General features: G+C 38.1%; 2 protein-coding genes across 3 annotated transcripts; one reads left to right on the forward strand and one right to left on the reverse strand.

Annotated features, from left to right (window-relative positions):
* Positions 1–249: 249 nt before the first annotated feature.
* MBLAC2 (metallo-beta-lactamase domain containing 2) lies at positions 250–10,133 on the reverse strand. The gene is made up of 2 exons (XM_073344456.1): positions 9,598–10,133; positions 250–2,971 (listed from the first exon to the last, which is right to left on the reverse strand). Exons 1-2 carry the CDS (start codon positions 10,058–10,060, stop codon positions 2,586–2,588), a joined length of 849 nt encoding a protein of 282 aa, XP_073200557.1. The 5' UTR covers positions 10,061–10,133; the 3' UTR covers positions 250–2,585.
* On the forward strand, positions 9,791–27,973 carry POLR3G (RNA polymerase III subunit G). Of its 2 annotated transcripts, none has more exons than XM_073344457.1 (7): positions 9,791–10,530; positions 11,443–11,572; positions 16,076–16,138; positions 18,541–18,591; positions 22,820–22,890; positions 24,588–24,719; positions 25,520–27,973. In XM_073344457.1, exons 1-7 carry the CDS (start codon positions 10,411–10,413, stop codon positions 25,604–25,606), a joined length of 654 nt encoding a protein of 217 aa, XP_073200558.1. In that variant the 5' UTR covers positions 9,791–10,410; the 3' UTR covers positions 25,607–27,973. The 2 variants fall into 2 exon arrangements, with proteins under 2 accessions (XP_073200558.1, XP_073200559.1); XM_073344458.1 differs by having other exon boundaries at positions 22,823–22,890.
* The last annotated feature ends 4 nt before the right edge of the window (positions 27,974–27,977 follow it).

Genomic DNA, 27,977 nt, shown 5'->3' on the forward strand with positions numbered 1-27,977 from the left:
AAAGTAATTGGCTTAATCTACAGCAAGGGAGACTTAGACAAACACCTTAGATATATACTTGGTCCTGCCACAGTGTGGTGGGCTGGACTGGGTGACTTCTTGCGATCCCTTCCAGCCCTATATTTCTATGATTCTAAGACATATGAAAATTATAACTGGACACTATTATAACACTTTTTTTATCAGTATCCATTGCAAAATAAGATGCAATACAGTTTCCTAGAAAACAGACAGCCAACATCAATAAAATTTTGATTGAAGACAGACCAAGTTTAATTTTTCCATAAAACCTCCACTATACTGAAAACAGCAAACTTAATTAACACAGACAGTGCTTCAGACTTTTTACAAACAATTCTAAACACCCCAAATTTTGCAATACTTAAACTTAACCGATTTTAAATATATTTAATCAAATAATGTGAAAGGGACAGTGTTAAACTCTTAAGATCAAAATCTGACAAAAAAAATATAGTCTGAGGGGGAAGGCCTCCAAATATTTTACAGAGAGGATATTACTTGCCTAACAAGTTATTTCTTATAATATAAAAATAGTTGCTATTTTAAGACCCACAACACTAGGATTTTCTGTGTATCTGGAGCAAGCAGTATACTATTAAACACCATTCCAAGACTGTGTTTATACTGGGTCAACTACTGATTTAGGCAAAACTTAGTGGAGGAAGAAATCTGACAATTACTGATATTATTGATAATTACTGCTCTTTGATGCTGGCAAAACACCCAGTGAAGTCAGAATTTAAGGACTCTGTAGTATGACATAGTTGATGCTGGAACACAAATTCTGTGTTTAAAACCGTACAAAACATCCTTTCTTGGCAGTTACTGAATCAAGGGGTCCACAACAGCTGCTGCAAGTCACCCAGACAATTCAATGTAAACCCAAGCTTCTTTGGTAGCTACAATATGCTTCTTCAGGCATTCTGAATTTTCTACTTCCCACAACAGTTCTCAAACTGCCAACCTGCCTGCTTTTCAGAATAATATTTAGACTGGAATGAGCATATGCAGATAAGAGCAAATGTCAGTCAACTGAAAAGAAGAGAGGCCATGATCTGAAGTTTGTTTTGTGGCCCTTCACTGAGTAACTTTCTTTTCAGGCCCATTTTTTTGCCTTTCATCTCTGGTATTAAAGAAAGTAGCAACTGGGTTAAATAGTTCTTCCTGAACTAACCTCAGAAATGAAGCTATCATTCCTTCACATAATCATATAAAGGAATTTAGATTTCTTACACAAACAAAAACCAGAACATATAATTGCTAACTTGTCCTGACTAGCCACGGTCTGGTGGATCTGTTCTGCCCACTTACAGTTTTGCTCCAGCATACATTAATTAGGCACTGTTAAAATCTAAATAAATGTGTCATGCCTTTATTAAACTCTATATGCAGTGCTGGTTTTGGTGAAGAATATATGAAGTAAATAGCCATGAGAGGAGAGATGATTTACATAAGATTTTCACTTCCATAACTTATGGGCAAGAGTGCTTATTAATTTGTGATTAGTTTCCATGGCAGACCATTCTTTCTCCCAAAATTTATGTTAGGTCAGAAAGGCCATAGATATTTTCTTCTGAATAGAGCCCAAAATATAGTTTGGTATGATCACATAAAACCATCTCTTCGCATAAAGTCAATTGCAAACAAAGAAGTAGGTTAATTTTTAAACTCCTCTTAAACATAGTGGATAAAAGAAATTTGCTAAACTGGAAAAACAAAATTTGAAAACTAAACACTGTCAAACTTCTTAGGAAGATAAAATATATATAAAAATAATCAGACAGTGTCCATTTAAAATAGTATCTATATTCTATTTAAATTGTTAAATAATTATGCACATATAAACTAACTTGTTTAACATCATTTAAAACAACAAACATGTCAATTTTAATGAAGAAATGATATATCTTAGCAATTTTCATGGATGCATTTAATCTATTTTAGGAACAGAGACTCAAATGCAATGCACTTCTTCAAAAAGCAACAATATGTACTGAAACACTTTATAAACAAATAGTAAACAGTTCAAGTTACATTCACTTTAAAAGTAATAAACTAAGTGTACTGGATGTTGAATTCAGTACTATAGGACAATGGAATGTTACAGCTATCTTTTCAAATATAGCACTAACCGCTAAATTACATTTCAGCCATTTTTAAAGTACACTTTAAACACAAATTGAGCCTTTAACCTAACACCACATAAAAAAAAAAAGTTAAGTTTCAGGCACGAATGTCAAACTTTTCATTTTGGCATATCATATGTATTCATTAGAATAATATCAAAAATAAAACAATATATTTCCAACCACAGTCTAACGGCATTCATAATCCAGGTGCAAACATGCCTTGAAAAACAGAAAGAAAAGATAATTCACATAGGTATAGCTTGTGTTAATTTTATAAAATAAAAATAAAATAAGCAAAAATAAAAATCTTTATGGATCATTCATTATCAGTCTGCCTTTTCTTTAATAACGCACTGCTTTTGTTTGCTTTTTATCAACACTAGCTCAGAAGCCATTTGGTTTTACAACAGCTGATATTAACAAAATGAACTGACACTAAGAAGTGACTCTAGAATTTGTCACACGAAGAGCTAAACTTGCAATGGACCTCATGGCACAGGTAGAAATTTTGTGACAAACTCCAGCTTTTGAAATGTAGTTGGAAGCTAAACGATACAGCCTTTCAGCTCCAAAGGTGTTAAAATGCCCTGGAAGTACCTTCTCCACAAGACCTCTGTCCACTAATTCTATAAGACGCTCACAAGTTGTGACATAATCACTTATCTTGCTGTAGGGAAGCCAGTCAATCATTGATCCATCATAAACAACATCTCCACTGAACAATATCTTCCGATCTCTGTCGTGTAAGCAAATACTTCCTCTTGAATGACCAGGCATATGCATGACAGTCAGTTGTCGGTCACCAAGGTTGATCACGTCCCCTACAGATTTAAATATATTAAAGGGATAATATATAAATATGCATTTATTATGCATTGTAAGCCAAAACCAAAGCGTATACAGCGGTCTATGCAATAAGCAAATTATATATCCTCTAAAAAGACCAAACATTGTAAAGTAAACGTGGAATGGGACTTAATTTTTAATCAGGTGATCTGAACTATAAAGAAATTTGGGCAGAAAGAAATACACATTCTAAAAATCTACTGATTTCCCAACTTCGGTTTTTCCTACATTTTTAATACCGAGCTTTTTATGGTCTATAAAAATTTATTGTTATTTAGCTCTCTCTCTGGACTCCAACACAGTTATTTTGAGATCTGCAGTGACAGAACAATGTAAATGATTAAAATGGAAGCAAGATTGGCTCCCAAATATACTACTTTTCAGAATACCAGTATTGACTAAGATATACGAAATTAAAGGAAAGTTGTAGTCATATTTTAGTTCATATTCAGAACAGATTTTTAAGAACTGTTTCACTATCACCACAGCTATGAATGTTTTTTTAGTGAAATAGCCATTGCATTGATAGTTTCAGCAGAAGCTCAGGTTGATGATGTAGAACTGGCTAGACAGTATAGCTAATTCAGCATTTGAAAGTTTATATTCTATTCATTTTTTAAAAAAATCTCTAACTTAAAAGAAGTGGTTAAAAGTAAGATTTACAACTTCAAAGCCTAGACTATGAGAGGAGGGACAGATAAGACTTATTTCACCAAGTACCTCCATACAAACTGCTGATTAAAGAGTGATATTAACTAATTCTAAAGGAAATTCCATCATCTTCCACAACCTAAAGGATGGCAATCATGATACAGGACCTTCGTAATGACTGTGGTGAAGTTAATTTAAAATAAGAAGGATTTTTAACACGCCATCATGCACTTGGTCAGAGGTTCTCAACTCTGGTCCACTGCTTGTTCAGGGAAAGCCCCTGGCGTGCCAGGCCAGTTTGTTTACCTGCCACGTCTGCAGGTTTGGCCGATCGCGGCTCCCACTGGCCGCGATTTGCCGCTCTAGGCCAATGGGGGCTGCAGGAAGGGCAGCCATCACATCCCTCAGCCCGCACCGCTTTCTGCAGCCCCCACTGGCCTGGAGCCGCGATCGGCTGAACCTGCGGACGCAGCAGGTAAACAAACTGGCCCGGCCTGCCAGGGGCTCTCTGTGAAGAAGCGGTGGACCAGAGTTGAGAACCTCTGCACTAGGTAGTCCAAAAACTAAGGAGAAATTACAAAACATCTAGTCCTAGTCAGAGAAGTGAATGGAAACCGAAGAACCAGTTCATACCAGTATTTTTACTTAAACTAGAAACAAATCTGAACCATAAATTTGTCCTACCTACTGAACCTGAACTTTAAAATAAATTATTTGGGTTTCTAGTTAAAATAAATGTTTCACTTTTTTTTAGGCTTACTATTTTAAAAACTATTGTGATCTTACTTTATAAAACAAGACAACAAAATAGTAAATAGGCATACTTCCACCGAGACTAAAATTTGATTTGTACTGGCTCAATCCAGTAATTGAACTGTTATTTTTGTTTGGTGGCTTGAACTGGAACCAAACCCAGACACACCGAATGCAAATGAACCCAAACATGAATCCAAACCAAAATAAATACTGGTTCAACTCTGGCTCTGATAACCAGCTAGCACAAGAGAAATCTAGTCAGCACTACAGAAGTTATAGGCTTGATTAGAGGCACATAACACCTCTGAAAGTCAGGCCCTAAAATGACAGCATTTTGCATCTGTGTTGTAGCTGTTTGGGTTACACTTATTACTAAGGCCCTACCAAATTCATGGTCCACTTTGGTAAATTTCAGTCATTACATTTTAAAAAGCATGAATTTCACTGTTTCAGATATTTAAATCTTAAAGTTTATGGTGTAATTATACTTTTAAATACATATTCATGATTTGTAAACATGTAAAGCCCTTAAATCAGCGTTTCTCAAACCGGGGGTCCTGACCCTAAAGGTGTCACAAAGCTCTTGTGTTTGTGTGGGGAGCATGGGCATTACCACCCTTTCTTCTTCACAGCTGGGCAAACAGAGAGCTGGCCAGGTACCCAGCTCTGATGGCAGCAAAGAAGTGAGGGTGGCATGGTGTTGCCACCCTTACTTCTGCGCTGTTGCTGGCAGTGGTGCTGCCTTCAGAGCCGGGCTCCTGGCCTGTAGTCGCCACGCTCTGGCAATTCATCTCTGAAGGCAGCACAAAAGTAAGGGTGGCAATACCGTGACACCTTTACAATAACCAGATTTTCTGGGGGAGACTAGATTTTCATGGCCGTGAATTTGGTAGGGCCCTACTTATCAGTGCTGCTATGCCAGGCCAAAGGTTTGATATCTCACCATTATCACAACATTAAAACTTGAAGCAGATTTGACTACCCTGTGCATAGCATAGGGAAACAGTATTGTCTCTACCTGAAAATTTGCTGCCAAGTTAGTTAGTTTCAAGTTATTTGGGGGGCTATTGGTGTTATCCTCAAAAGGGAGTTTGACTATGCATGGAAGGCCTAGATAATAGTTTAATAGCATGAACGCTGATGATTTTATATAAAAGATACAGAATGTCCAAAGTGGTGAACCAGATGGTAGTGGTGATGAGGAAGTTGGAGCTGTGAAGTGCTCCAATGGGCTTCCCAGACCCAAAGTAACATCATACTAGGAAAAAAAAAAATGAAAGAAGAGGGTAGAGAAATGGACAGCATGTAACAGCCCAAATTCAAAGAGGGGGAAAGCACTTGCAGAATTAAGGCACAATCATCAGAATGGCGTGAAGAAAATGAAGTACACCAGGAGTGTAGGAACAAAAAATGCAAGGATAAAACAAAGACAATTTAGGCTAAAAATTCAGTGAGATTTTAGACAGGATAAATAAATTAAAGTGGCATTAGTAGTCTGAGAGATTAGATATGACTAATGTAAATGGAGAAACTAAACTCAATTAATTGTTAGGGCTGATAAATTACATCGGTCACAAAATTCAGAGCTAAAGTTTCTAACAGAACGTTAACTCTGGCTTGTTGCATACCTTGTATATTATGGTATACAATTTGTTATCCAACATTGCTATTTTACACATACAAACATCAATAAAAAAATACCACAAATACATGGAAAATGGCTAAATTGATGCCGTTTCAGAAAAATCAGAGTTAAGGTTTCCAACTGCTGCAATGTTTTAAGTGCCCTGAGACTCTGTCAACATTTTCAGAGCTGATAAGACTCTTAATTTGCCTTACTCTACTCTCGTATCTGTATGAAGTGTAATAAACTTTGCAGAGTGCTTCTGATGTTTTTAGTTTTTTGTTTGTTTTTTTTTAAATCTGCAATTCAGCTCTTGCAAACAAACAAAAACAACTCTTCATAAGGTACAATATCAGCATGGAGGTTATCACAAACGGTTCTAGGGCCAAGAAGTTCAAATAATCCAAATACCGTGATACTGGTTTCTTAAAAAGAGAATGGTGCCTATTAAAACTAAAATGATTCAAATAGAGGGAGAAGAGAAGCGTTCACACTTTAACAACAAATTCAGACAAGATAAGGAAAAACAGTTGAAACTGAATAACATATATACTAAGTGGGATTTTAAATAGGTATAGAATAAGAAAAGGCTAGACAGTGTAGTCAACAGGTGATTACACAGCTAAAAGTTGACTTCCCCAACTTGTACCACTCACCACTTTCAAGAAATAAAGGTTTTGTATTGCTAGAGTGGAGGGGGCAGCACAACAATCCAACTAAACATAATTTATTACAATTTTGACTCTTCAAAAATTTTAAACTATTACTTCCAATATGGAGAAATCAATCCCCAGTTTTAATTATTTTCATATACACACTTGTTTTATAACAAGTTCTCTTATCAAACTATGCAGAGACATTACTCACGCAACATCTCTCCCTCTCTGCTATAAAGTTTTCAAAAGGAGGAAAACTAGTAATGTTCTCTAAGGTCAATAGGGATATTTTAACTCTACAAACAAATACATCATTTGCACCTAAATACATTGTGGGAAGGGGGGTATTTTTGTTTTATTAAATGAAACATACTGCCCTACTTCACCCAGTGGAAGAATCAAATATGTTTTATTGCTACAACTATTCCAGATTGGTCTATATAATCTTCTTTAACATTTTACCACAAATATGTTTTTAATACAGTATTAAAAAGGGGACAGATTACAGTCACCTGAGGAGAAGGCTGGATATTATTTTTTCCTTTACAGAAATCTTCATAGTTAAAATACAACAACATTGCATATCACAGTTCCTTTTATTATGTTCAAGAACAGTCTGGGAATTAAATCCAATTAGATCTCCAATCTGCTTAAATTTTTACAAAACTAGGCAATCTATTTCATTAGACATTTGCTATTAGCATTTTGAAAGAACTATCATATCACAGTAACTAAATACTACTTGCAGAAATGAAAAATAGTTATACTCAGTAGGCTGAAGTATGCAACTCAAAATCCCGCTCCCCCCCCCCGGTTTCAGATATTTACCAGCTCCTTGTTTTTATCTGGTGAGATTCCATTTTCTTTCAAAATGAAGGTTGCAGCCCAAACAAGCCTATCAGGAGTACAGTCCTAACTGACAATCATCTGTGATATAGTTTATAACATATTTGAAACCTTATTTTTCACTGCACATTCTCTACCAGTTTTATTTGCTGTTGGGGAAGGAAAAAAACTAAATTTGCTTCCTCTGAAATCAATGGGGGCAAAATATAGGTATACCTCTTATTCATTTTGTGAATACGACAGAGGGAGATTTCTCAGTATAAAATAATTAAGGAGGGGAAGTGGAGGCTTTGGAATCTCAACTCTTCCCCACTCTTATCTGTAAGACAGTTCCTTCCAATGCCCATCCAATGAAAAAAAACACAACTCCAAACATAAAAGCCAACACAGGTCAAAAGAGATTCTGAAAGAAAATTCACCATGAAATATTCATATTAACAACACATAATGTTGAATTATTACTTCCATCATGAAACTGTACATCAGAGTTAATCAATTATTTCTTGTCAAGGTCCAAATTTCTTGGTCAAGGTATAGTCAAGGTCCAGAGAAAATAATACAAAACCAGCAATGAAAATAAAAAGATTTTGCAATTTGTTCAAAAGCATCTGACAGTCCAGTTTTGTCCCCTGGGCTGTCTTTTGACTACCCCTGCTCTACATGATGGGAGAATGCATCATCACATCTCCAAATTATTGGTGACGGAGACAATTCTCGCCTTAGATCCAGATTCTGTTCACCCTCAGTGAAAAGTCTTCCTGTAACAGAAGAGACAAAAGGGAGGGGCGACACCATTCCTGGCAGTGTTGTCTGCTCCTGATTTGCCTGCTTCCCATTGGAGAGGAAAATACTTAGTCTGTTTTTATCTAGCTAGATCAAAGAGGAGCATTATAATTTTTTTCCTCTGTTCCCCAGAGGTCTTGCAGGAAAGTCAGAATTATAACAGACGTGGAAGAATAATTTTTGCCTTATTTAGTTGATAAAAATTATTTCCATTAGTAAACCAAAGACCTAATTCTCCACTACCCTGCACCCTGTGCAGTCATTCACATTAGTGAAAAGTGGGTATAAAACAATACCAAAAATCAGAATTCTCTCATACTTATATTGCTAGTAGCATTTTACACCTTCTTTGCAGAGGTATAGAAGACTGACAAAGCCAAGGCTGCAGATAATCAAGCCCTTTAGCTGAAACCTGAGGTACACTGATGCATAGGCACTATACAGACATGCACCATAAACATACATCCTGATGCATTATGTATGATTCACTTCATATAAATTGACTGATTACTACATGTAGTACAAACATATATGAATACACCACAGATACAGCATATCATATCCACTGATGCCCTTTATATAAAAAAATGTTTTATATTTGAGTGTCATACAATATACTAACACTATAAACGTGAGGTATATATTTAGATACATATAAACAGGATGCACTGTATATAAGCTGATATTTAATCTAGAAGCACTAAACACAGATGAACTGATGCAAGTATACAACAGATGTGAACACATGGATGTAAATAAAAGACACAAACGCAGCATATGCACACCTCCCACAAACAGTAGTGCATAGTCTTACACAGATGTACTTTCTTATCCCCCAAAAACATACAGAGTAAGGCACGCACATGCAGATGAACCTCCCCCCAACTCTCCAGGCATACAGATGCTGGGTATCCGTGTAGATGTACTATACAGATAGTGCATCACTGTGTGTTGTATCTAAACCCCGTTGCCTTACAGAGATGCACAACTCACCATCTTAGCCCCATTTCACTTACACACAGACACACACACACACGTAGGCGCTCCTGACCTACAGAAGTGCCCAGCCCAACCTCTACGTGTGTGCCAGCAAACGCACGCATACATGCCCAACAGAACACACACACACAACACACCCGCCTTACACAAACCCCTGTAAAGACCCCAGCGCAAGTGCCCCAAGGAGCTGTCTCGGCTTCCCTCGCTCCCACTCCTCGCACACACGCACATCCCGCCCCGCGGCTGAGCCGGCCGGGCGGCGCGGGGCGGCCCGCCTGTCCCTTACCCTCCTGCAGGACGTGGGTGGGCTGCACGGGCTGCACTCGGAACTGCCGGGCGCTCCAGCCCGGGCTGGGCGGCCGCACCACCTCGCTGTCCGACAGCCAGGTGACGGTCTCGTAGTTGTCCCCGCGGAGCAGCGCGCCCGCCTCGGCGCTGTGCACCGCCACCTCGTCGAACTGGTGCAGCCCGCCCGCGTGATCGAAGTGTACGTGGGTGGCCACGGCCAGCAGGGGCCTCCTGTCCCCGCCCTCCGCCTCCCCGGGCCCGCCGCCCGGCCGCAGCAGCCCGGCCGAGTGGAGGTAGTCGGGCAGGCTACGCAGCCCCAGGCCGGTGTCGATCACCACGTCGCGCTGCGAGCCCCGCACCAGCCAGATGTTGGCTCGGTTGCCGGACTCGTAGAACCGCTCCTGGATCCAGTAGATGCCGCCGCCCAGGGGCTTGTGGGCGAACCACTCCAGCGCCGACATGCCGGGCCGCACACAGCCCCGCACTGAGACTGAGGCCGCCGCTACCCACTGCGGGCTGCGGCAGCAGAGCCGGGGCGGGGCTGGCTGACACGTGTTCCCATCTTTTTTAAGTTCTCAGTTTTAAACCAGACTCAGTTTTGATTAGAAACGAAAAATGGAGTCTTGAGTCCAGTTTGATTTCCACACAGAAGTAACTTTTTTTCCAAGCTGGAGATCATAATTGATCTGAGTCATGCAATTGAAAAATACCTTTTTTTTAGTCTTTGACTTTTTTCCATCTTAATTTTGGCTTTATTTTTTGTGATACAACTAGAATCTAACAAAGGGTGTAATATTTCCAGTAACTCCAAATGGCTGGGTCAGGGAAAGGAAGAGGACGTGCTGCATTTACTTTCAACATCGAGGCAATTGGCTTTGCCAAAGGTGAAACGCTACCTGAAGTAGCATTCAAGCCCCGTCCACTGTTTCCTGTAAGTACAGAAGCATAATTTTAAGAGCATGTTGCATGTCTGTGTACTGTGTTTCATATTCATATTCAGGTAATGAGGTGAACTGTTAAACATGTGGAAAAATCCTAAACACTATCAGTCAGTTTTGAAAGTAACTAGTCCATGTAACCATGTGCTCCCAGTGAGGATTCAGGTGTTTTACACTGTTGTCTGATGATAGTATAAACAGTCTGAGTCTTGTTTATGCTACAACCTCACTGTTGCTATCATCAATGGAGCTGCACTGTGAGAGGCTTACAGATCCCATGTCTCTAATGTAGACAAGGCCACAGTGGGAAGAGACTTTTTTGTTCTTGACAGCAGATTTGTTAAATTGTATTAGACTGTCCATGAGGTAACTAGCATGATTTAAAAAAAAAAAAATCAGAACCCATTGTTTAGATTAATCATGTTTAGCACAGATCCAACTGTATTTTGGGAAGAGGTATTGCTGAAGTTGTTCTTTGACTTAAGATAGCAGCAAGAGGTTCAGAGCACGTTAAGTCAGCCTGAGGCACTGCATTTGGAGGGCTAGTGGGGTGGATGATGATTTTCACCTTGCTGCACTGATCTAAAGTCAGTTGAATTAGAATTTTATGTTTTTTAATAGTCAAGAAAATGTTTTAGATACTTGTTTTCTTTCTTTCTTTCCTGATAGAGATTTTCATGGATGGATACATTAAAAAGAAATAAATCCTTTTTACAATTTAACTGAAAAATATGCTTTATAAAGTTCTGAACATATTGTCAAAATACAATACAATACAATACATTTGCAAACTAGCATAATACAGAATCGCACCCCTCTATAACTAGCACATTTTTTCTGCAGCTTTTTGTGTTGCTGAATGTGTTGGATATTAGCATAATAATGCACCTTAATAATTTACACAGCCAACAGATTTTAAGCCAGTGCCTCTGAAAATGGGAGAGGAAGAGGATTATATGTTGGCCTTAAAGCAAGAATTTAGAGGAAGTATGAAAAAAATGCCTTATTTTATGCGAAATGAAGATGAAAATCAAGGTTTGTTCTGCATAAATGTAATTTTTAGAACAGCAAAATGTATTTGTGTGTGAAAAATGTAATAATTAGCACTTTATATGTTCAAGCTGTAGTACTGACACTGAATAGTGAAACTTTTGCACCTAGGAGAATTACAAGTAATGCCTACATTTGCTGTAACTAAAAAGTAGTATATGGGTTTGGGAGAAGTCTGTTCTTCTCAATTTGTTTTGTTTGTGTATTTGACAACTCTGTTTAGTCAGTCAGTTTCTTCCTTGCTGAAAATGCCTTTATAATCATTAATAGTGGAGCACAGAATTCTCTATATAAATATATTTTTAAAAAGCCCAGGTTCCAATAAGGACCCTTTAAACTGTAGCCAGATTATTTTAAAATATTATATACCAATTAAAAATAATCAGTTGAAGGTTACTCTATCACGGCCCAAATTAGTCAGTGCTCCATTGTAAACTTCACAACATCCCTGAAAGACAGGTAGGTATGATAAGTAGTTTTACTGATGGCAAAGCTGAGAAGGACAGAGGTGAAGAGATTTACCAATGCTTGAATCAGTGGTGGAGGTGGAATTAGAAATCAGGAATTCCTGACTGCCAGCCTTTTGCGTGTTTCACCTAGACCATAGTATCTGTCCCCCTTTTTTTAAACCTTTATAAAACTGCAATTTAATTTTGAAAATATTTGTTGTCTTTCTCAGTGTTGGCTGACATATTGTATTTGACAGCCAATACATATGTTTTACCTTTTCATTAGTTTGTTGATAAGCGTTGTTTAAATCAAAGCTTCCAAGTCTTTGAAAATTGCATTGGGGAAAACAAAGGACCCAAGTACCTCCCAGCTTCACTGCAGGAGTATCAAAAATCTAGCAATCACAGAAGGCTGTCATTATTCAGAGTGGATTTTTTCCCTATTCAACCTTTTTTGTCAATTCCACCATCTTCCTGTGAGCCTAGCCTGACTGCCAGGTATGGTAAATGATGTTGGTTGGGGACTGTAAGGAACACAGAAATTACCATACTCAATCAGATCGAAGGTCCATTTAGTTTAGTATCCTGTGTCTGATGGTGGCCAGCACCAGATAGACAAAGCTATAAGAATCCTGCAGTAGCAGATGATCTAATCTCTGTTTCTCCTTCCAGAAGTTAGACCCATCAGCACACCTGACCCTGATTATCAAATACACAGTCATTAAGTAGTCAACTGGTGAAAGAAGTATTTCACTCCTTTTTTGTTTTCTTGGATTAAAATGACCAAATGCTCTTATGAAATGCTTTAAAATGGCAAAGGTGGCAAAAGAAAGATGTGGGAGAGAATATTGCATCTTGGCAATATCACTCGTGGATAATATTTTGTAGTATGATTTTTATTTTTTATAATGTTAATATACATTTTAGGCTGTGGAATACATGATTTGATCTGTTGGATTCAGGAGCTTAATTTTAATTCTTGTTTATTTGGGATATGGTGGGAAATTATGTGTGGGTACTGGGGTAACATCCATCAACTGAACTGAGAAGATATTATTTAAACACAAGTGTATTCTGTTGCCTGCTACTTATCGTTACTATCAGTCATGCTGAAAAATATTGTCCATCCTGCTTTCTCCTGAATGAAAATGAATGATAACTTTTGAAACATTTTAATTAACTTGAAGATAGGTGCCTTTACAAACTATGAAGGCCTGGTCTACAGCTAAAACTTAGGTCAACCTAACTAGGTTGCTCAGAGATATGAAAAACAGTAGTTAAGCCAACCCAAACCCCATTGACCTACCTACTGCCTCTTGTGGGGGTGGATTACTACAATAATGGAAAATCCCCTTTCATCACTGTAGTAAGTGTCTATGCTACAGTGGCATAAGAGAAGCTGTGCTGCTGGGTTTGGATTTGCTGGGTACCTATGGTTGATTAAGATCAGTTACTGTTGCACACAGATTTTACTACATATGTTAGCCAGGGTGGATAAAAATCAATGATTTAAAAAAATAAAATTGGACTTTTTTGATAAAATGCTTTTTGAGGAAAAAACCTATACAAAGATACATTATAGCTCAAAGATATCTTATCATGGAATAGGGATTATAAATTCTAATTCTGTAGTATGAGACAATATATTCATGTAATGTTTAAGCAAAGTTTTGTAAATGAGCTCCAATAGTTCATGGATTAAGGACCCAATCTTATGGGTTCCACAGGCTTCTGTGTAGATTATTTAGGTTAATCTTTCTATCTACCCAATGGGACTCAGTGCTCAGTCTAGAAGATACCATCAGATATGCTTAGTTTTGCAGTTCTCAAACTGTGGATTTGTGTCTCCAGAGGTAACATGCTTGTTAACGGCAAAAATGTTTTAAAATAAATAAATAATATATAGAGGTGAGAAATAACAGACCTCAACTCTGTTGTCCCTCTGCAAATTTGTGTACACAGAGTCAATCCCTTACCTCTCTCTAAAAGTGCAAAGTTTCAAAAAGTTCAATGAACAGAAGATTGTTGGGGGCGGAATAGATCTGGACAAGGAGAAGAAGTCTGGAGATAAATGTGAGAAGCAAGGAACATATGCTTGTTTTGTTAAAATATTATATGTTTGCAGTTGAAGAAAAAAATCCAGAATACTTAACGTTGTTGTTTTAGTTAAATAAAACAATTTAAATGTCTGTCTGGTGATGTTCTCCTCCTAATACAGCATGGCAAGAAAATCCTCCAAATATTAATGATTAACCTGTTAAATTGGAGATAGTTCACCTCCCAATGACTTCATATATCTGCTTCAGTTACCTTTAGTAAATGAAAAAAACAAACAATCATTCATTTTCTGATATAGCTGTAAAAGTAATCTGAAAAGTTTTCAAAATAAATCACTGTTTAAAAATGTATAGTGTGTACCTTCTAAAAATGAAACCTACATCTATCTCTGAGTTGTAAAAAATATGTATTAAGGTTATAACAACCAACAAGAATGCACTTTTATGTAGAAAACCATGATTAAATCAAGTCTTCCTGACTAGTGTTTTAAATCAAATCTACCCTGATGTTAGCAGTTGCAATAACGTTCCTCCATAATGGGCTTCATCCTGAAATCAAAGCCACTGGTTTTTCCTCTCCTGACATTGACAGTTCATACAAAAAACACCCAACACCAGTTACTTTAGGTGCCCCTTGAGGCACCATCGTTTTAAACATAAGCTTTTGTTCCACTATATTCTTGGCTCTTGTGCTTACATTTGCCCTGGTAACAGACTGGAAGCCCAAGTGATGGGGAGTCATATATGTAATTGATTTAGAGTTGAATGTACTGTTACCTTTCCACCTCCCATCATCCTAATTTGTCTCATTATTTTACTCTGTGTCTTGTGTAAATCTTAGACTCTGAGCTCTCTGGGGTGGTTTGTTAGTACAGTGCCTAGTATACAGGGGCCTTCTTTTTTTTTTGGGAATCATTAGGCATTACTGCAGTAGAAATTAATTTTGTAATTTTATTTATTTTTTTTGTTTTGAGGCATTATGGTTTATAGTAATAAAGAAGGACTAACACTCAAGAATGCCTAAGTTCCAGTCTCAGTGTTTTTCTTTACTGAGGGATGACTTGTCTACATGGGAAGGTTTTTCATTATAATCTAAGGTGTGGATTTAAAATGATATAACTCTTCATGTAGACACTCTTTTTTTTTCCAATATGAGTGCATTTTTTCAGTTAAGTTTATGTTGCTTGGGAAAGGGATTAAGCCATACTGAAAAAAGCCACATACCAGATAAGACTTTGTCTACACTAGACAGGGGTCATAGTATAAATATACCAGCAAACCTTCTTAATGGAGGCACAATGTAGATATAGCTTATACTGGTTCCCTAAATAAAATAAGCTATACTGGCAAAAGGACTTTTTTTGCTCGTATAACTGTGTCGACAGTAGAGCTTTTGCCAACCTGTATACTAGATCAGTATAAACGGTAAAACTTTCCCATGTAGGCAAGGTCTAACTGACTAAATCCTCATCTACGCTGGGGCCTGGTCTATACAAGGAAAGTAGGTAAGTATTCAGTGAAAAATCCCCACACTTGAGTGATGCTGTTAAACTGACCTAACCCCCAGTGTAGACTGCGCTAGGTTGACGGGAGAATTCTCTCCTCGACTTAGCTACTGTCTCTCGGGAAGGTGGATTACCTACGCCAATGGGAGAACCTTCCCATCGGTGTAGGTAGTGTCTTCATGGATGTGCTACCAGGGTGCAGTTGTGCTGCTGTAGCGGTTTAAGTGTAGACAAGTCTTTATGCATGTTAGTAGTCCCATTGATTTCAAGGGAACTGCTCACAGTAGTACAGTTAAACATGTTCATCATCAGCACAATGGAAAGTGCATCTGTATAAAAGGAAGGTGTGTGTGTGTGTGTGTGTGTGTATGTATATTTGGGTCAAGGGAAGCATATAATACAGTGTTTGGATTGCCTTGGTTAATAGCATGTAAATGAAATAGAATTCAATAACTGCAGGTTTTTCTTGTTCTCTAGGAATTGAAAAATATAGTAAAAAGTACCTGCAGATGAAAAAAGAATCCATGGAATGGACCCCAGGTAATAATGTAAATTACAACAGTGAAATTCTGCATGGATCTTGAGTAATCTGCCAGTTTTCTTAAATGCCCAGTGTGACCAGAGTCCAAGGGAAGTCTACTGAGGTCATTCAATTAGGGTGAACTGCAAAGAATGGGGCAGGCAATCCCCAAAGGTGATGGATATTCCACTACTTAGATTTAACAAGCCAGCACAAAACAGCTTCTATAATACCTCACTGGTTACCCAGAAGCCAACAACACAGTTCCCTTGAAGTAATCCAGCCTTAGGCCTCCACCCAGACACGCAAGTCAAATATGACAAGGATTACTGAAAATCTTATTCATCATATAAAAAAGTTCTACCAATCCCAAAGGATCGGACACATTACCTCCCAGGTTAATGAATATTCCAGATCTTACCCAAATACATGCTTACAGCCAATTCTTATTAACTAACCTACAATTTATTTAAAAAGAAAAGAGAGAGGATTGGTTAAGAGATCAGTATACATAAAGACATGAGTCAATCTTAAGATTCAGATTCATAGCAGAGATGGTGAGCTTTGTAGATGCAAAGAGTTCTTTCAGAAATAGTTCATAGGTTATAGTCTAATGTTTATATTCAGGGTGGTCCAGTCAGGACTGGGATCTCAGTTCTTATGGCTCAGGCTTCCCCTGCATGAAGCCTCAGGCAGATCTGAGATAAAAAGGATTGGGACCCAAACATCTTTATACAGTTTCAGGCCTTCTTGTGACAGCTTGTAGTTCTTTGGCAAACAATAGACACTCATGTGGACTTTGAAGTGGACCCATTTCCTAAGCATTACCGGTAATTATTCACACAGATTAACGTAAGGCAATTGCCTGTTTTTCCACCATTCACAGATGATTTGCTATACGTTTCAAAGAGAGATGAATACAGTGATATCCTATGTTTACAGTTCATTTAAATGTTAAGATGGTCTTTTGATCTCTGAATTAACAGAATACAGCATAGACAGGGACTCTGATTATATTGTTGATCTCTACCAATATATATGTAAAAACACAAACATTATCCACCTATATGTTTTTAAAGGTTGAATTTGAGTCATTTATCTTGTAGGATTCTTAACGCTTTCTGGTCATGCCCCAACGCGAGATTGATGTCGAAGAGAGCTAATTAGAGCTCCTGCATAAACCTCAAGCATCTCCCAACCTTGACAAGGCATCAGCCACAAGATTCTGTTTCCTTTGATATGAATTATGTCCATATCAAACTCCTGCAACGGAGTAACCTAGAATTGGTTTCTTTTGCTTTGTGTAACCACACCAAGGGAGCATGATCACTGAACATGGTAAACATCTTGTTATACAAATAGGGTTTGAGTTGCTTTACTGCTCACACAGTTGCACAGCATAGCATAGTGTTGTTCAGTGGGTGTCAATTTTTCTCTTAGATATGCAATGGGATGCCTTTTACCCACTTCCCCATCCTGAATCAGCACAGCTCCCAGCCCCCTCTGTAAGCACAATTCTTCAAGGGTTTTTCTGTCAAGATCTTCATATGATCATGGCTCACTCTTTGTAACTGATTTTTAATTCTTAAACTCTCCAATATCAAAATTAATTTTTGACAAGCGTGTGGTTCTGATCCAGAAACCCAATTAACCTGTGGCAATGTGTATCCAAGACAGACTACGCCACAGTGACCAGAGTCCCAGGAGAGCCAACTGAGGTCACTCAATTAGGGTGAACTGCAAAGAATGGTCACGCGTCACACCCAGTTTCTCCATTTTAAAACAATGCCAGTCAAATGGCATTTGCAACCTTTCTAAATTGTGTATTCCTTGTGGAGGTGCAGACACATGTTTTACCACTGCAAACTTGACAAACCTGTATTTGAGCTGCCTGAAAAAATAAATCTGATTTTTTCCACCTTTGCTTGCAACTTAGTTTCTCAGACTTGCATCACATTTTCCCCAAAAAATTCAAGCTTGAGCTGAGGATTAACATGAGAAATTTAATCAATGAAAATTTGTGGTGTCAGTGATCTGAAGATTTGGGGTTTGGAATGGAAAGGCCACCTCAGCTTTATCTATATAGCTTCACTACTGCTAATTATTACATGTAAATTAAAGGTTATTAGGTTCACTTATGTCTGAACTTCGGTTGCTTCTTTGGGGAAGAAACTCTTTTTTGTTCTATGGGCCTGATTCTGTAAATCTTTATACTAGGGCTAAACTTCAAGTACACTTCAGGTACTGTGTTTACTTTAGTGGGACTAGTTGGATACCAAAAATTTGAGCCTGTTTCAGTATCAGGGTCTGTATTTGTACTGCACCAAGAACATTAGGACCCCAACCCTCCTTGGGTCCTTTGGGCACTAATGTAATACAAATAAATAATAGTTCCTATATATTAAAATTATTTCTTTTGCAGATTGGAGAAGGCTCCCAAGAGAGATGAAGCCAAGGAAAAAGACCAAAAAAGGTAGCTGTTGTAGTTTTAAGGAGCATTCAGTGCCTAGCAATTATATGTGAGAGAGACAATTGTTAGAGCTGGTTGAAAATAAAACAGTGGTAATAATTTTTGAAACATTTTGACTAGGATTTTTTTTTTAAACATTATTTGACTGGTCTGTTTATTGTTTTATAGGATGTTTTCAGAACTACCAAAAACTAAATTTTGATATTTTAAAGAAAATAATAGTGAACTTATTGGAGCTTATTGTTGCATCGGATGAAGTGAGCTGTAGCTCACGAAAGCTTATGCTCAAATAAATTGGTTAGTCTCTAAGGTGCCACAAGTACTCCTTTTCTTTTTGCGAATACAGACTAACACGGCTGTTACTCTGAAACCTGTTATTGGAGCTGGTGTATCTGCATTTCCTGCTTTGCATACCAATATGTCTTTGAATGCTGATGGGGTAGCACTGAGTTATTTAAAAAATACTTGTATTCTTTTGCTGTTGCATTCAGAAGTTTGCAAACATCTTTCACCGCTGTTTTCCCATACTCCATGATTTGTGTTCCTGCTTGTGATTTGGTTGGCTCTTCTGTTTGTTTTAGTTTTTGTGTGTGAATAAATGTAACTTCTGCTTTTCCCTATTTTTCCTTTTTCTATTTATTTTCAGCTCTCTTTGACAGAATTGTGAACCAGATCCTTCAACAGCAGTTAGAGCTGGTATTGGTTACTCTGAAAGAGAAAGCAGTTTAATTTTCACTACAAAATGTCATAAAATGTATTTATTTTTCAGTGTTCCCCGGCATGCATGACCATTATTCCAATTTTCTCTGGAGAACTATTGTTTTGTTGATGTGAAGCAACCCTTTGACTGATACCTAGATGTCTGTTACGTATAATTATTTACTTTCATTACCCCTTGTCCAAGTCTGTAGTGAGTCATCTTTCAGTTCAAGGATAAAATAGAACACAGAAAAGTGACTGTGCAGTAGTCATGGAGACTGGCTCATCTGGAAGCTTTGTTCCTTTTAAGAGCCTCACTGAGAAGCATGGTACTAAAAGTAGAGTGCAAGCATTCTCCTGGAAATTAAATTCTTATTGTCAGGATCGCCAAAGAAGAATAACCAGTATATAGCTGTTGTTCAAAAGTGTAATTAGTGCTGTATTTACACAGACTTTGAGCCAGTAATTGGCTCTCCCAGATCCTAAGAAAATCAGCTGCTGATTTGTCCCTTTGCTCGAGTGACATTAAATGATGACCATAAACATAGGCTCAAAGTCACTGCCTTTAAGATACATTTTTATTAATTTGATCTCACACCAAAAGTGACCATTTTTCTCTTTAATATCAACAACAAAAATCAACTGAACAGTTTAACTTCTGTGAACATAAGAAAGATACAGATTCCTTTACAAAATATATGTATATAAGCCTTTCAGAAAACATAGTCTGCAGAGGTTTGTAGAAAGGTGGCCATTACATCATTCTGGCATACTCTGAGAACAATAATCTGGATCAGTGGTTCTCAGACTTCAGCAGGACCCCCATTTTGATTTAAAAAGTTTTGTGGACCCACAAGCCAGCTTCTAACTTTCCATAGGGGTGCTCAGCCCCTGCTCTGCCCCAGGCCCTTCCCCCACTCCACTGCTTTCCCAAGGCCCCACCTCTTCCTGCCATTCCTCTACCCCGCCTCTTTCCTTCCCTGAGCGCACCCTGTCCCTGCTCCGCCTCCCAGCCCCTCCTGTACGCCACTGAACGGCTGTTCTGTGATGTGCAAGAGGCACTAGGAGGGAAGGGGAGGAGTTGATCAGCGAGGGTGGAGGCCCCCCCGGACATGACTCATGGATCTGCTGGAGTAAGGACACCTGTTTGAGCCTCACTGATCTAGATAACACATTATAATCAAGTCAAATGTGTGTGTTTTTAGAAGAGGGTGAGTTTTGGGTTTTCCCCTCTTAGCGCAAGTCAGTTTTTCTATCTTGGAATCCAACCCAACTTGCTTTGCCCATTCTAACTATATATGTTGCTGAGAGTGACTTTTACTTCTGGATAATGACATTGCCATGGTTAAAGGGCTAGTTGCACCTCTGTCCGTTTTCTGGTCTCTGAGTGCACCCCGTCATGTTTTAGGATTCATGCCTTTACCTCCCAGGGGTGGAATTCTGCAGTTCTGCCTCTCTGAGACCATGCCCTTCGCTACATCATGATGTATTTCAACCATGCGTACCCAGCAGGTGCAACTGTGTTTGGCGTCTTTGGTTCTGCCCTTTGAGAAACTGACCAGGTGTATGTAGTGACCAGTCGCCTTAGAACCAACATATTATTTATTTTAACAGAAAGAACAAAGCGTTTAGAGAAAAAGGATTGTAAGATAATAGTTTTACATGCCTAAAACCCTGCCGTCCTGTGATGGTGACCTAGGAAGGCCTAACTGCTTCAGACCACCCGTCCGCCCCCCGTCCTCCTCCCCGCCCAGCAAGTGTCTGTATATCGACCTGGTTCTCCTGAACAACTCTTCTCCCCCACCCACCTCCAAAAAAACAAAAAAAAAACCCCAACCCTCTCCTGAGAGTTTCTTTTTAAACTGCTATATATCTTCCGCTTCCCAGGCCTTTTCCTTAGTGGCATTGTTTTTTAACAACCCTCAAATGTTTTTGGAGAAGTGGCTTATCTTAAGCCATTCTGTTTCCTTCCTGTTTGCTTTCCTTATAGCTCTCTATAAAACTAAACCAGTATATTCAGAAACAAGCATCCTCACAATCAGGTCAACATACAGTTAATAAATTATTACATAGTAGCTCCACTTGCATCAAAGATGTACTGTGTTGGATTGTTAGACGTATGCTAAAAATATTTCCTCGTTGCCACAGCATCCCTATCTAGATAAAATATTCAAGTGAACATCAGCACTGTCAATGACAAATGCTTCCTGCATAGTAGAATCTATATCTTTCTGTCAGTCTTTAGTCTTTTCTCAAAAGCTAGTCCAGATAAAACACAATCAGGTTGTGTTCTAGTGTACCTGCACACAGCTTCCAACACTTTCTATAAGTTCCTATCCTCATTGTTCAATAAGTGAAGAGTAAGTCTTGTAATTCTAGAGAGGTTATGTTGCATTCTTCTTACAAGACAAAGAAGTTGAATCCCAACTACAAGTGCAAATCTCAGCTCCTTTTCTACTATGGCATTATGACTGCCATCTCTATAATTTTGCAGTTTATAGGTTATCACATAAAGAGGAATTAATGCTATAGCCCCATTTGAGAAATCCTTGTCTAGTGGGTAAAGTAGAGGACTTGGGATCTAAAGATCTGAGTTCTATTCTTGGCTTTTCCATTGACAACTTAGTACTTTTTGATAGTCAGATGGGACTTGACATTTTTGAAAATTAGGGCCTAAAGTGCTCGGTGTCTACTTTGTCATTCCAAAAATGGAGCTGCCTCTTGGGAGTCATTATTTTACAGTTATACTGTAGGCAAGACCCTTAAATAGCTTGGTTTTAAACAAAGTGCACGTACCTATGTAAAATTAAAAGTTCACTCCTTTGTGGGGTTTGGTTTTATTAACAAAGAATGAAAGAAAGTAAAGGTCATCTCAAGCCTTTTCTACAGGATTGCTTTTCTACAGGATTCTACAGGATGTCAAGGTTGCTTAGCCAACACCCTAGGTTATTTCTCCCTGAAGAGATAGATCTACTTCACTTACATCCATGTAATAAGCAACCTGGAGTCAGCAGAAGCAACCTAGCCCTTTCTCAGCTGGATCAACAGCTGTTAAGATGGCAGGATGTTTGAAAGTGAGGACTGCCAGCCTACTACAAACACCTACTATGATCTTGAAGCTACATATGCTGAACAAGAATTAAAATGATATTCCAGGGGTTTCTAATATATTTAAGAAGATGGAAAATGACAATAATACGTATTTTCTTCTGTACGTTCTTAACCAGCTTTGAATATATGTTTGAAAATTATTTGACTGAAGCTTAATATCACAATTTGGACAAATGCCTATTCAAAGTTGAGTTTCAGATCTGCCCGAATTAGGGAAAAGTGCAGCATTTACATAAATTGGGCTATTGCAATTCAGTGCAGGGTAAAGGATTTGCAACTGTAAAGCAAGGATATAGCACAGACATTACATTAATTTGCCATGACAGATGTTAACAGTGCTGTAATCTCTAACAGTGAGTAATGTGTATTTTCCATGTAGGAATTAAGAAGGTAAATTAAGTAACTTATTATTTTACTTCAGCAGGTGAAAAAACGAAAAAGGCAAAAGTTGCCACACCCACAAGTCATGTGGATGTGTTGAAAAAAATTGAGGTAAGACCTACTTGATGCAAAAGATGCAGTTTCTCTGTATAGCCTCCGTTGTGCAATACATGCTTACTCCCGGGGGAATTCTGCACCAAAAAATAAAAAATGCTGTGCACAGTATTTTAAAATTCTGCATGTTTTATTTGTCAAAATAATGCAATATAAACACTCTGGTTTCAATTATTTAGGCAATTTATTTAAACTACAATACCATGGATGGAGATTTGGCGTGGGGAGCATTGAAGAAAATCCCCAACCCCCCTTGCCTAATAGTAATGTAGCTAGGTTTGATCCTTTATTTCTAGTTATTAGTCAACAAATATATGCAGTCATATGCTCAGTGTTACATCATAGGCAACTAAAGAGCAAGTGAAGCTGGGGAATCAAACTCCAGAAAGGTCAGTAATAAACAGTTCATGGAGCACATTTTAATAGGAAATTTTTTCAGTCCATTTAGACCAGTTCTAATCACTAAAGCACCATAAGCATTTATAAGCCATATTGTCCTTTACACCAGTCTGGCAATGTAAAGGAGCCTTACAACTTTTACACTTCTTTTATACTCCTGGGGGAATTCACAGGACAATGGCAACAATTCACTAAGCAGGCAGGCTGCTACATTCTGCTCTGCCTGAGTAGAGAGAGTCTGTCCCATGCCTACCTCCTCAGAAACACCCCAAAGCCCTGCCCCTCCACACTGAGCATGGCGCAATAGCAAGCAAGAGGGACAGTGTGCCACTCTCACACTCATGACTGGCCAGATCCCGCCCTGCTCCCAGAGGTGATTTATGTCTCTAGTGGCTGCTCCAGGTGCCTGAACTGACCTGCCTGCACTGCTCTGGAGAGGTGTGGCTTCCCTTTGCTTCCCCATCGGAAGTCATTTTTCTGCAGGGAAGCAAAGAAATCTGCGAGGGACATGAATTGTGTGCATGTGCAGTGACACAGAATTCCCCCAGGAATAAAGCTGCAGAAAGAGAATTCAATAGCTGTTACATCTCAATCATCCTACATTGGGTGGGACTTCTCACATTTTAGCCATTTCTCTGGTCAGGTCTGGTCTTGTTTTGCCGTGCCTTGGTGACACATGACTGTATGGTGTCTGAAGACATGGGAAGGAGAGATCTATCAGTGATCCCAAAGGGAAGGAGAGATCTATCAGTGCCCTCTCAACCTACCAGTGTTGCAAATAAACCCATGTAGTGAGTTGAGAAGAGAGGGCGTGAGAAGGGGACATTTGGAGGCAATGGCTAGGCAAATTGGGAGGAAATTTTGATCATAATTTTAGACGTATGTGTTGCACACAATGGTATTAAGAGGTTGAGAGGCAGAGTTGCCCTGTGTGTCTTTGTCTGATTTAGTACGTACGCATATTGGAGCAGATGTTATGTGGTGTTCTTTGTCTTATAAAGCACCATGTGTGCCTGCACAAATAACTACCACTTTATCCTAAGATAACGGGGAAGAGAATTCAGCACTGTAGTACTACACCAAATGTGCTAAAAACATAATGGCTAGTATTCGATCTAATAAGTCCTAGGAAAATCCTGGCATTTTGGTAAGCAACATAATTGCCTGTTATTTTTACACCATTGTTTGGTTAGTTGCATTATTATTATTATTAGTTGCAAAACTAAACTCTGCATTTTGATAGCGTGGAGGATATGTTGTTGATAGACTCCTTAACATGTTCTAACTTGTGACAGGAGTTGGAAAAGAAAGGTGACGAAGAAAAATCTGATGAGGAAAAGGAGAAAGAAAAAGACAAAGAGGATGAAGAGGAAGAAGCAGCAGCAGCAAATGAACAAGAAGAATATGATGAAGAGGAACATGAAGAGGTACTGGTTCCTTTTCTAGCTCTAACAAAACAGACCCTATTTGTTAGAGGTAAATATGGTGACAGGAATGATGACTGAAACCACGTGTACCAACAAAGTTGTTAGCTGTTCTGCATTAGAGGAAAAGTTGGTATGAGAAAGGCACTATTACGTGGACTAGCTGCACATTATGCTGCTTAGTGCGGTGATTGATTTTAAGAGGTTCTGTTAGATATGTTAGTATCACCAAAATCTTGCAAAATCTTGTTTCAGCAGTTAGAAGTGAGTCCTGGCACTAAGAGTGGATGTCATTATTTATTTGTATCACTGATAAAGCGCAGCAAGTTTATAGTGATACTTTTACAAAGATCTAAGACAGTTTTTCATAACATGCTTTCAAACTATTTGTCTTAGTTCCCCAATGTTATGGTGGCTGTTGGCATCTGAAAACAACAGAAGATTTAAAAAAAAAGAAAAAAAAAAAAGATCCAGATTATATCTCAGGCTGCATTGGAGTGTGATCCAAATGGCTCATGACCTTAGGTAACTGTAGCTCCTCCAGCAAAGAAAGCGTTCAAGGCACCATGAGTGTGTCCATGTATAGACAATCAAACTTTAAACATCCCAAAATGTAGGTCTTTTCCTCTCTCATCAAACTAGGAAAGGAGGATGTATCCCTGTATATTCTTCTTTCAAAATCATACTGTATTCTCCTGATTAGGATTATGAGGCAATGTGCCTCTTTTAATAACAGTGCATTTAATTGTTTCATCTACATCAGTAACTTAAAGTATTTTGATCTATAATGTATTTTCATTTAGGAAAACGACTATATTGCTTCATATTTTGAAGATGGCGATGACTTTGGTGCTGGCAGTGATGACAATATGGATGAAGCAACCTATTAGTAATTTATATTAGATTGTGTCCTATCCTGGCCTTCTAAGACATCCACTAAACTATTTGGACCCAGTTGTAGGTGGGCTGAGCAACCGCAACTCTTGATGCAGCTACTTGAAGTTGGAGCGCTGAGTTCACCCTCAGATGAAAGGGCATTTTTTTCTGGTTTATTTAACTGAGTTGAAAAATGGGAGACCTAGCTGCCATATTACTGTTCTTCCCAAATGCTTTGAAGACAGATATTTATCACTGCAAGGTTCTCTAGAACTCTGTATCTGGGAGTTCTAGAGAACCTTGCAGTGATAAATATCTGTCTTCAAAGCATTTGGGAAGAACATATATGCCTTTGTATTGCTTCTGCTGCACTGGAAAAGAATATACATTTTGACTGAATTGTGCCTAAGCATTTGCACTTCTCTATGCATGGGAGGGATCAAATCCTGTTCCGGATGTGAAGTCATATTTCAGAGGATACTGAAGTAAGTAGCAAAACTTGTATTGACTTAAGCGAACCAGGATTTGGTCCTTTCTGAACACAAGCTGTTCTTACTTAGCTGCTGACATTTTAAAGGAATTTATATAATTTCTGTAATCAGGGGATTGAAATCTAACTGAACACTGAGCACTTTCTTGAACAAAGTAGCCTAAAAGTACTTTGGTACTGTGGACTAAAAAGTAAGGAGATAATTTTGAAGGCTCTTGCATTCTAATCAACAGACTTTCATAATTCAGCACTTTGACGAATAGGGAGCATCTTTCAAACCAGTGCTTGTTGGGTGTAAGGAGACTTAATAAATGAGATTAGATTGTGTTTTATGAATTCCTGTTTACTGGAAGTGAGGTCTGGGGCTAATTAGTAGTTTCATTTAGAGAGGGGTTGTGGCTGAGGTTTGAGCAAGGGAGTGGGAAACCAGGAAATCCTGATTTCTCGGTTTGGCTCTTCTCTGTGGCCTTGGACAAGTCCCTCAACATCTCTGCATCAGTTTCTCCAGCTGTTAAATGGGGAAAATACTACTTCCTACCTCATAGTACTGTTGTGAGAGTTGATGTTTATAAAAAAATACTAACTATATAAATGTGAAATATTGTTTTTATGTAATTTACTTCCCAGCACAGCCAAAAAATCAGACTGTAAAATAAAGGTACATATACTAAAAGAGTAATATGCTATGGTAAACTGTGAGGGTGGTGAAAACAATAACGTAAATGCTATAAATATTCTATATTTGTGGCTGAATATGTTGTGACTCTAATCTTTCTATTACAGTAATCCTAGGAGTTATTTATAACAATAGTTGGTAGGTACAACATTCAAATGTATCTCTAATATTTTTGTGTTTCTAAGCAATTTAAAATAGGTCTTATTTTTTTAAAAACTGTTTGTTTTGCTTAAATTCACTCAAAATGAATAGAAAGCACTGGATCCTAAAATCTCAGCATCATCTGAAATGTCACTGTTTCAATTATGGCCTTTGATGTCTTTTTGAAGTAGCCACAGGAGCTGTCTTCATAAAAGGAGAAGCATGTGGTTTTATAGAATAGGCTTTAAATTTCCTTTCTGCCAATCTTCAAGGAAACTTAAAGCTTATTCTTCTTATTGTTTTTTGTTTCCTTTATGCTGCTGTTTTTCTCTGAAGTATTCCCAGCTGGACTCATAACTACTCTCAAAGACAGAGATGCTGAGGATAAATTTAAAGCAAAATCAATAGAAACCATTTTAGCTGACTTGAGGATTGTGGGGGGCTTCAGATTTTTAAATTTAATTTAAAATTTAATAAAAATGAATGAAAAATTGAAAATAAACTTTTTCCTCTAGAATTATTAAGCTCAGAAATGTCACTAAAAGGCTCTAACCTATGCTTTTGTTGTTCCTCTGCACAAATTGGAACCTGTGTTAGTTGATCAGATTGGTCCTCTTTCTTTTCGCTCTTTAGCTGTTGAGAACTAAAAAATGTGTTCTCATCTAGTGAGAAACTGGTTATTTGGTTTTTTTTTAAATCTTATAAGCTTTTAAAGTTTGTTTCTTGATGGTTGGGGAACATGTTTGCCAAACAATACTTTACCTCAGTGCTAACTCTGAAACAATAGAGAGATAAAATCAACAAAAAACTATTTACATATACTAATGATTGTATAACTTGGGGCCTGGCTGTATTTTTTTTCCCTGTGTTAATTAAAATGCTCTGATAAACAAAATGTGAAGCAATTCCAAAGGATGAGAAAACTAAATGCAATACAGGGCACACTTTAAATGTATATTTTAACTTGATTATTTTTAAATGTTAAATTGCTATGTAGGAAGATACAGCAAAACAATGTAAAACAACTTATTTCTGTATTATTAAATACTATGCTATATTGCAACAGAAATTTACTCTG

The sequence above is a fragment of the Lepidochelys kempii genome, chromosome 5 (assembly GCF_965140265.1).
Source record: "Lepidochelys kempii isolate rLepKem1 chromosome 5, rLepKem1.hap2, whole genome shotgun sequence".
Lineage (NCBI taxonomy): Eukaryota > Metazoa > Chordata > Testudines > Cheloniidae > Lepidochelys > Lepidochelys kempii.

Bases quoted from the DNA above. Each gene is read 5' to 3' on its own strand.
- MBLAC2 (XM_073344456.1), bottom strand. From the start codon at position 10,060: ATGTCGGCGCTGGAGTGGTTCGCCCACAAGCCCCTGGGCGGCGGCATC. The intron at 2,972-9,597 runs GTAAGGGACAGG...TTAAATCTGTAG, and splicing joins CACCCACGTCCTGCAGGAGG to GGGACGTGATCAACCTTGGT.
- POLR3G (XM_073344457.1), top strand. From the start codon at position 10,411: ATGGCTGGGTCAGGGAAAGGAAGAGGACGTGCTGCATTTACTTTCAAC. The intron at 16,139-18,540 runs GTAATAATGTAA...TTTCTTTTGCAG, and splicing joins ATCCATGGAATGGACCCCAG to ATTGGAGAAGGCTCCCAAGA. The intron at 18,592-22,819 runs GTAGCTGTTGTA...ATTTTACTTCAG, and splicing joins AAGGAAAAAGACCAAAAAAG to CAGGTGAAAAAACGAAAAAG.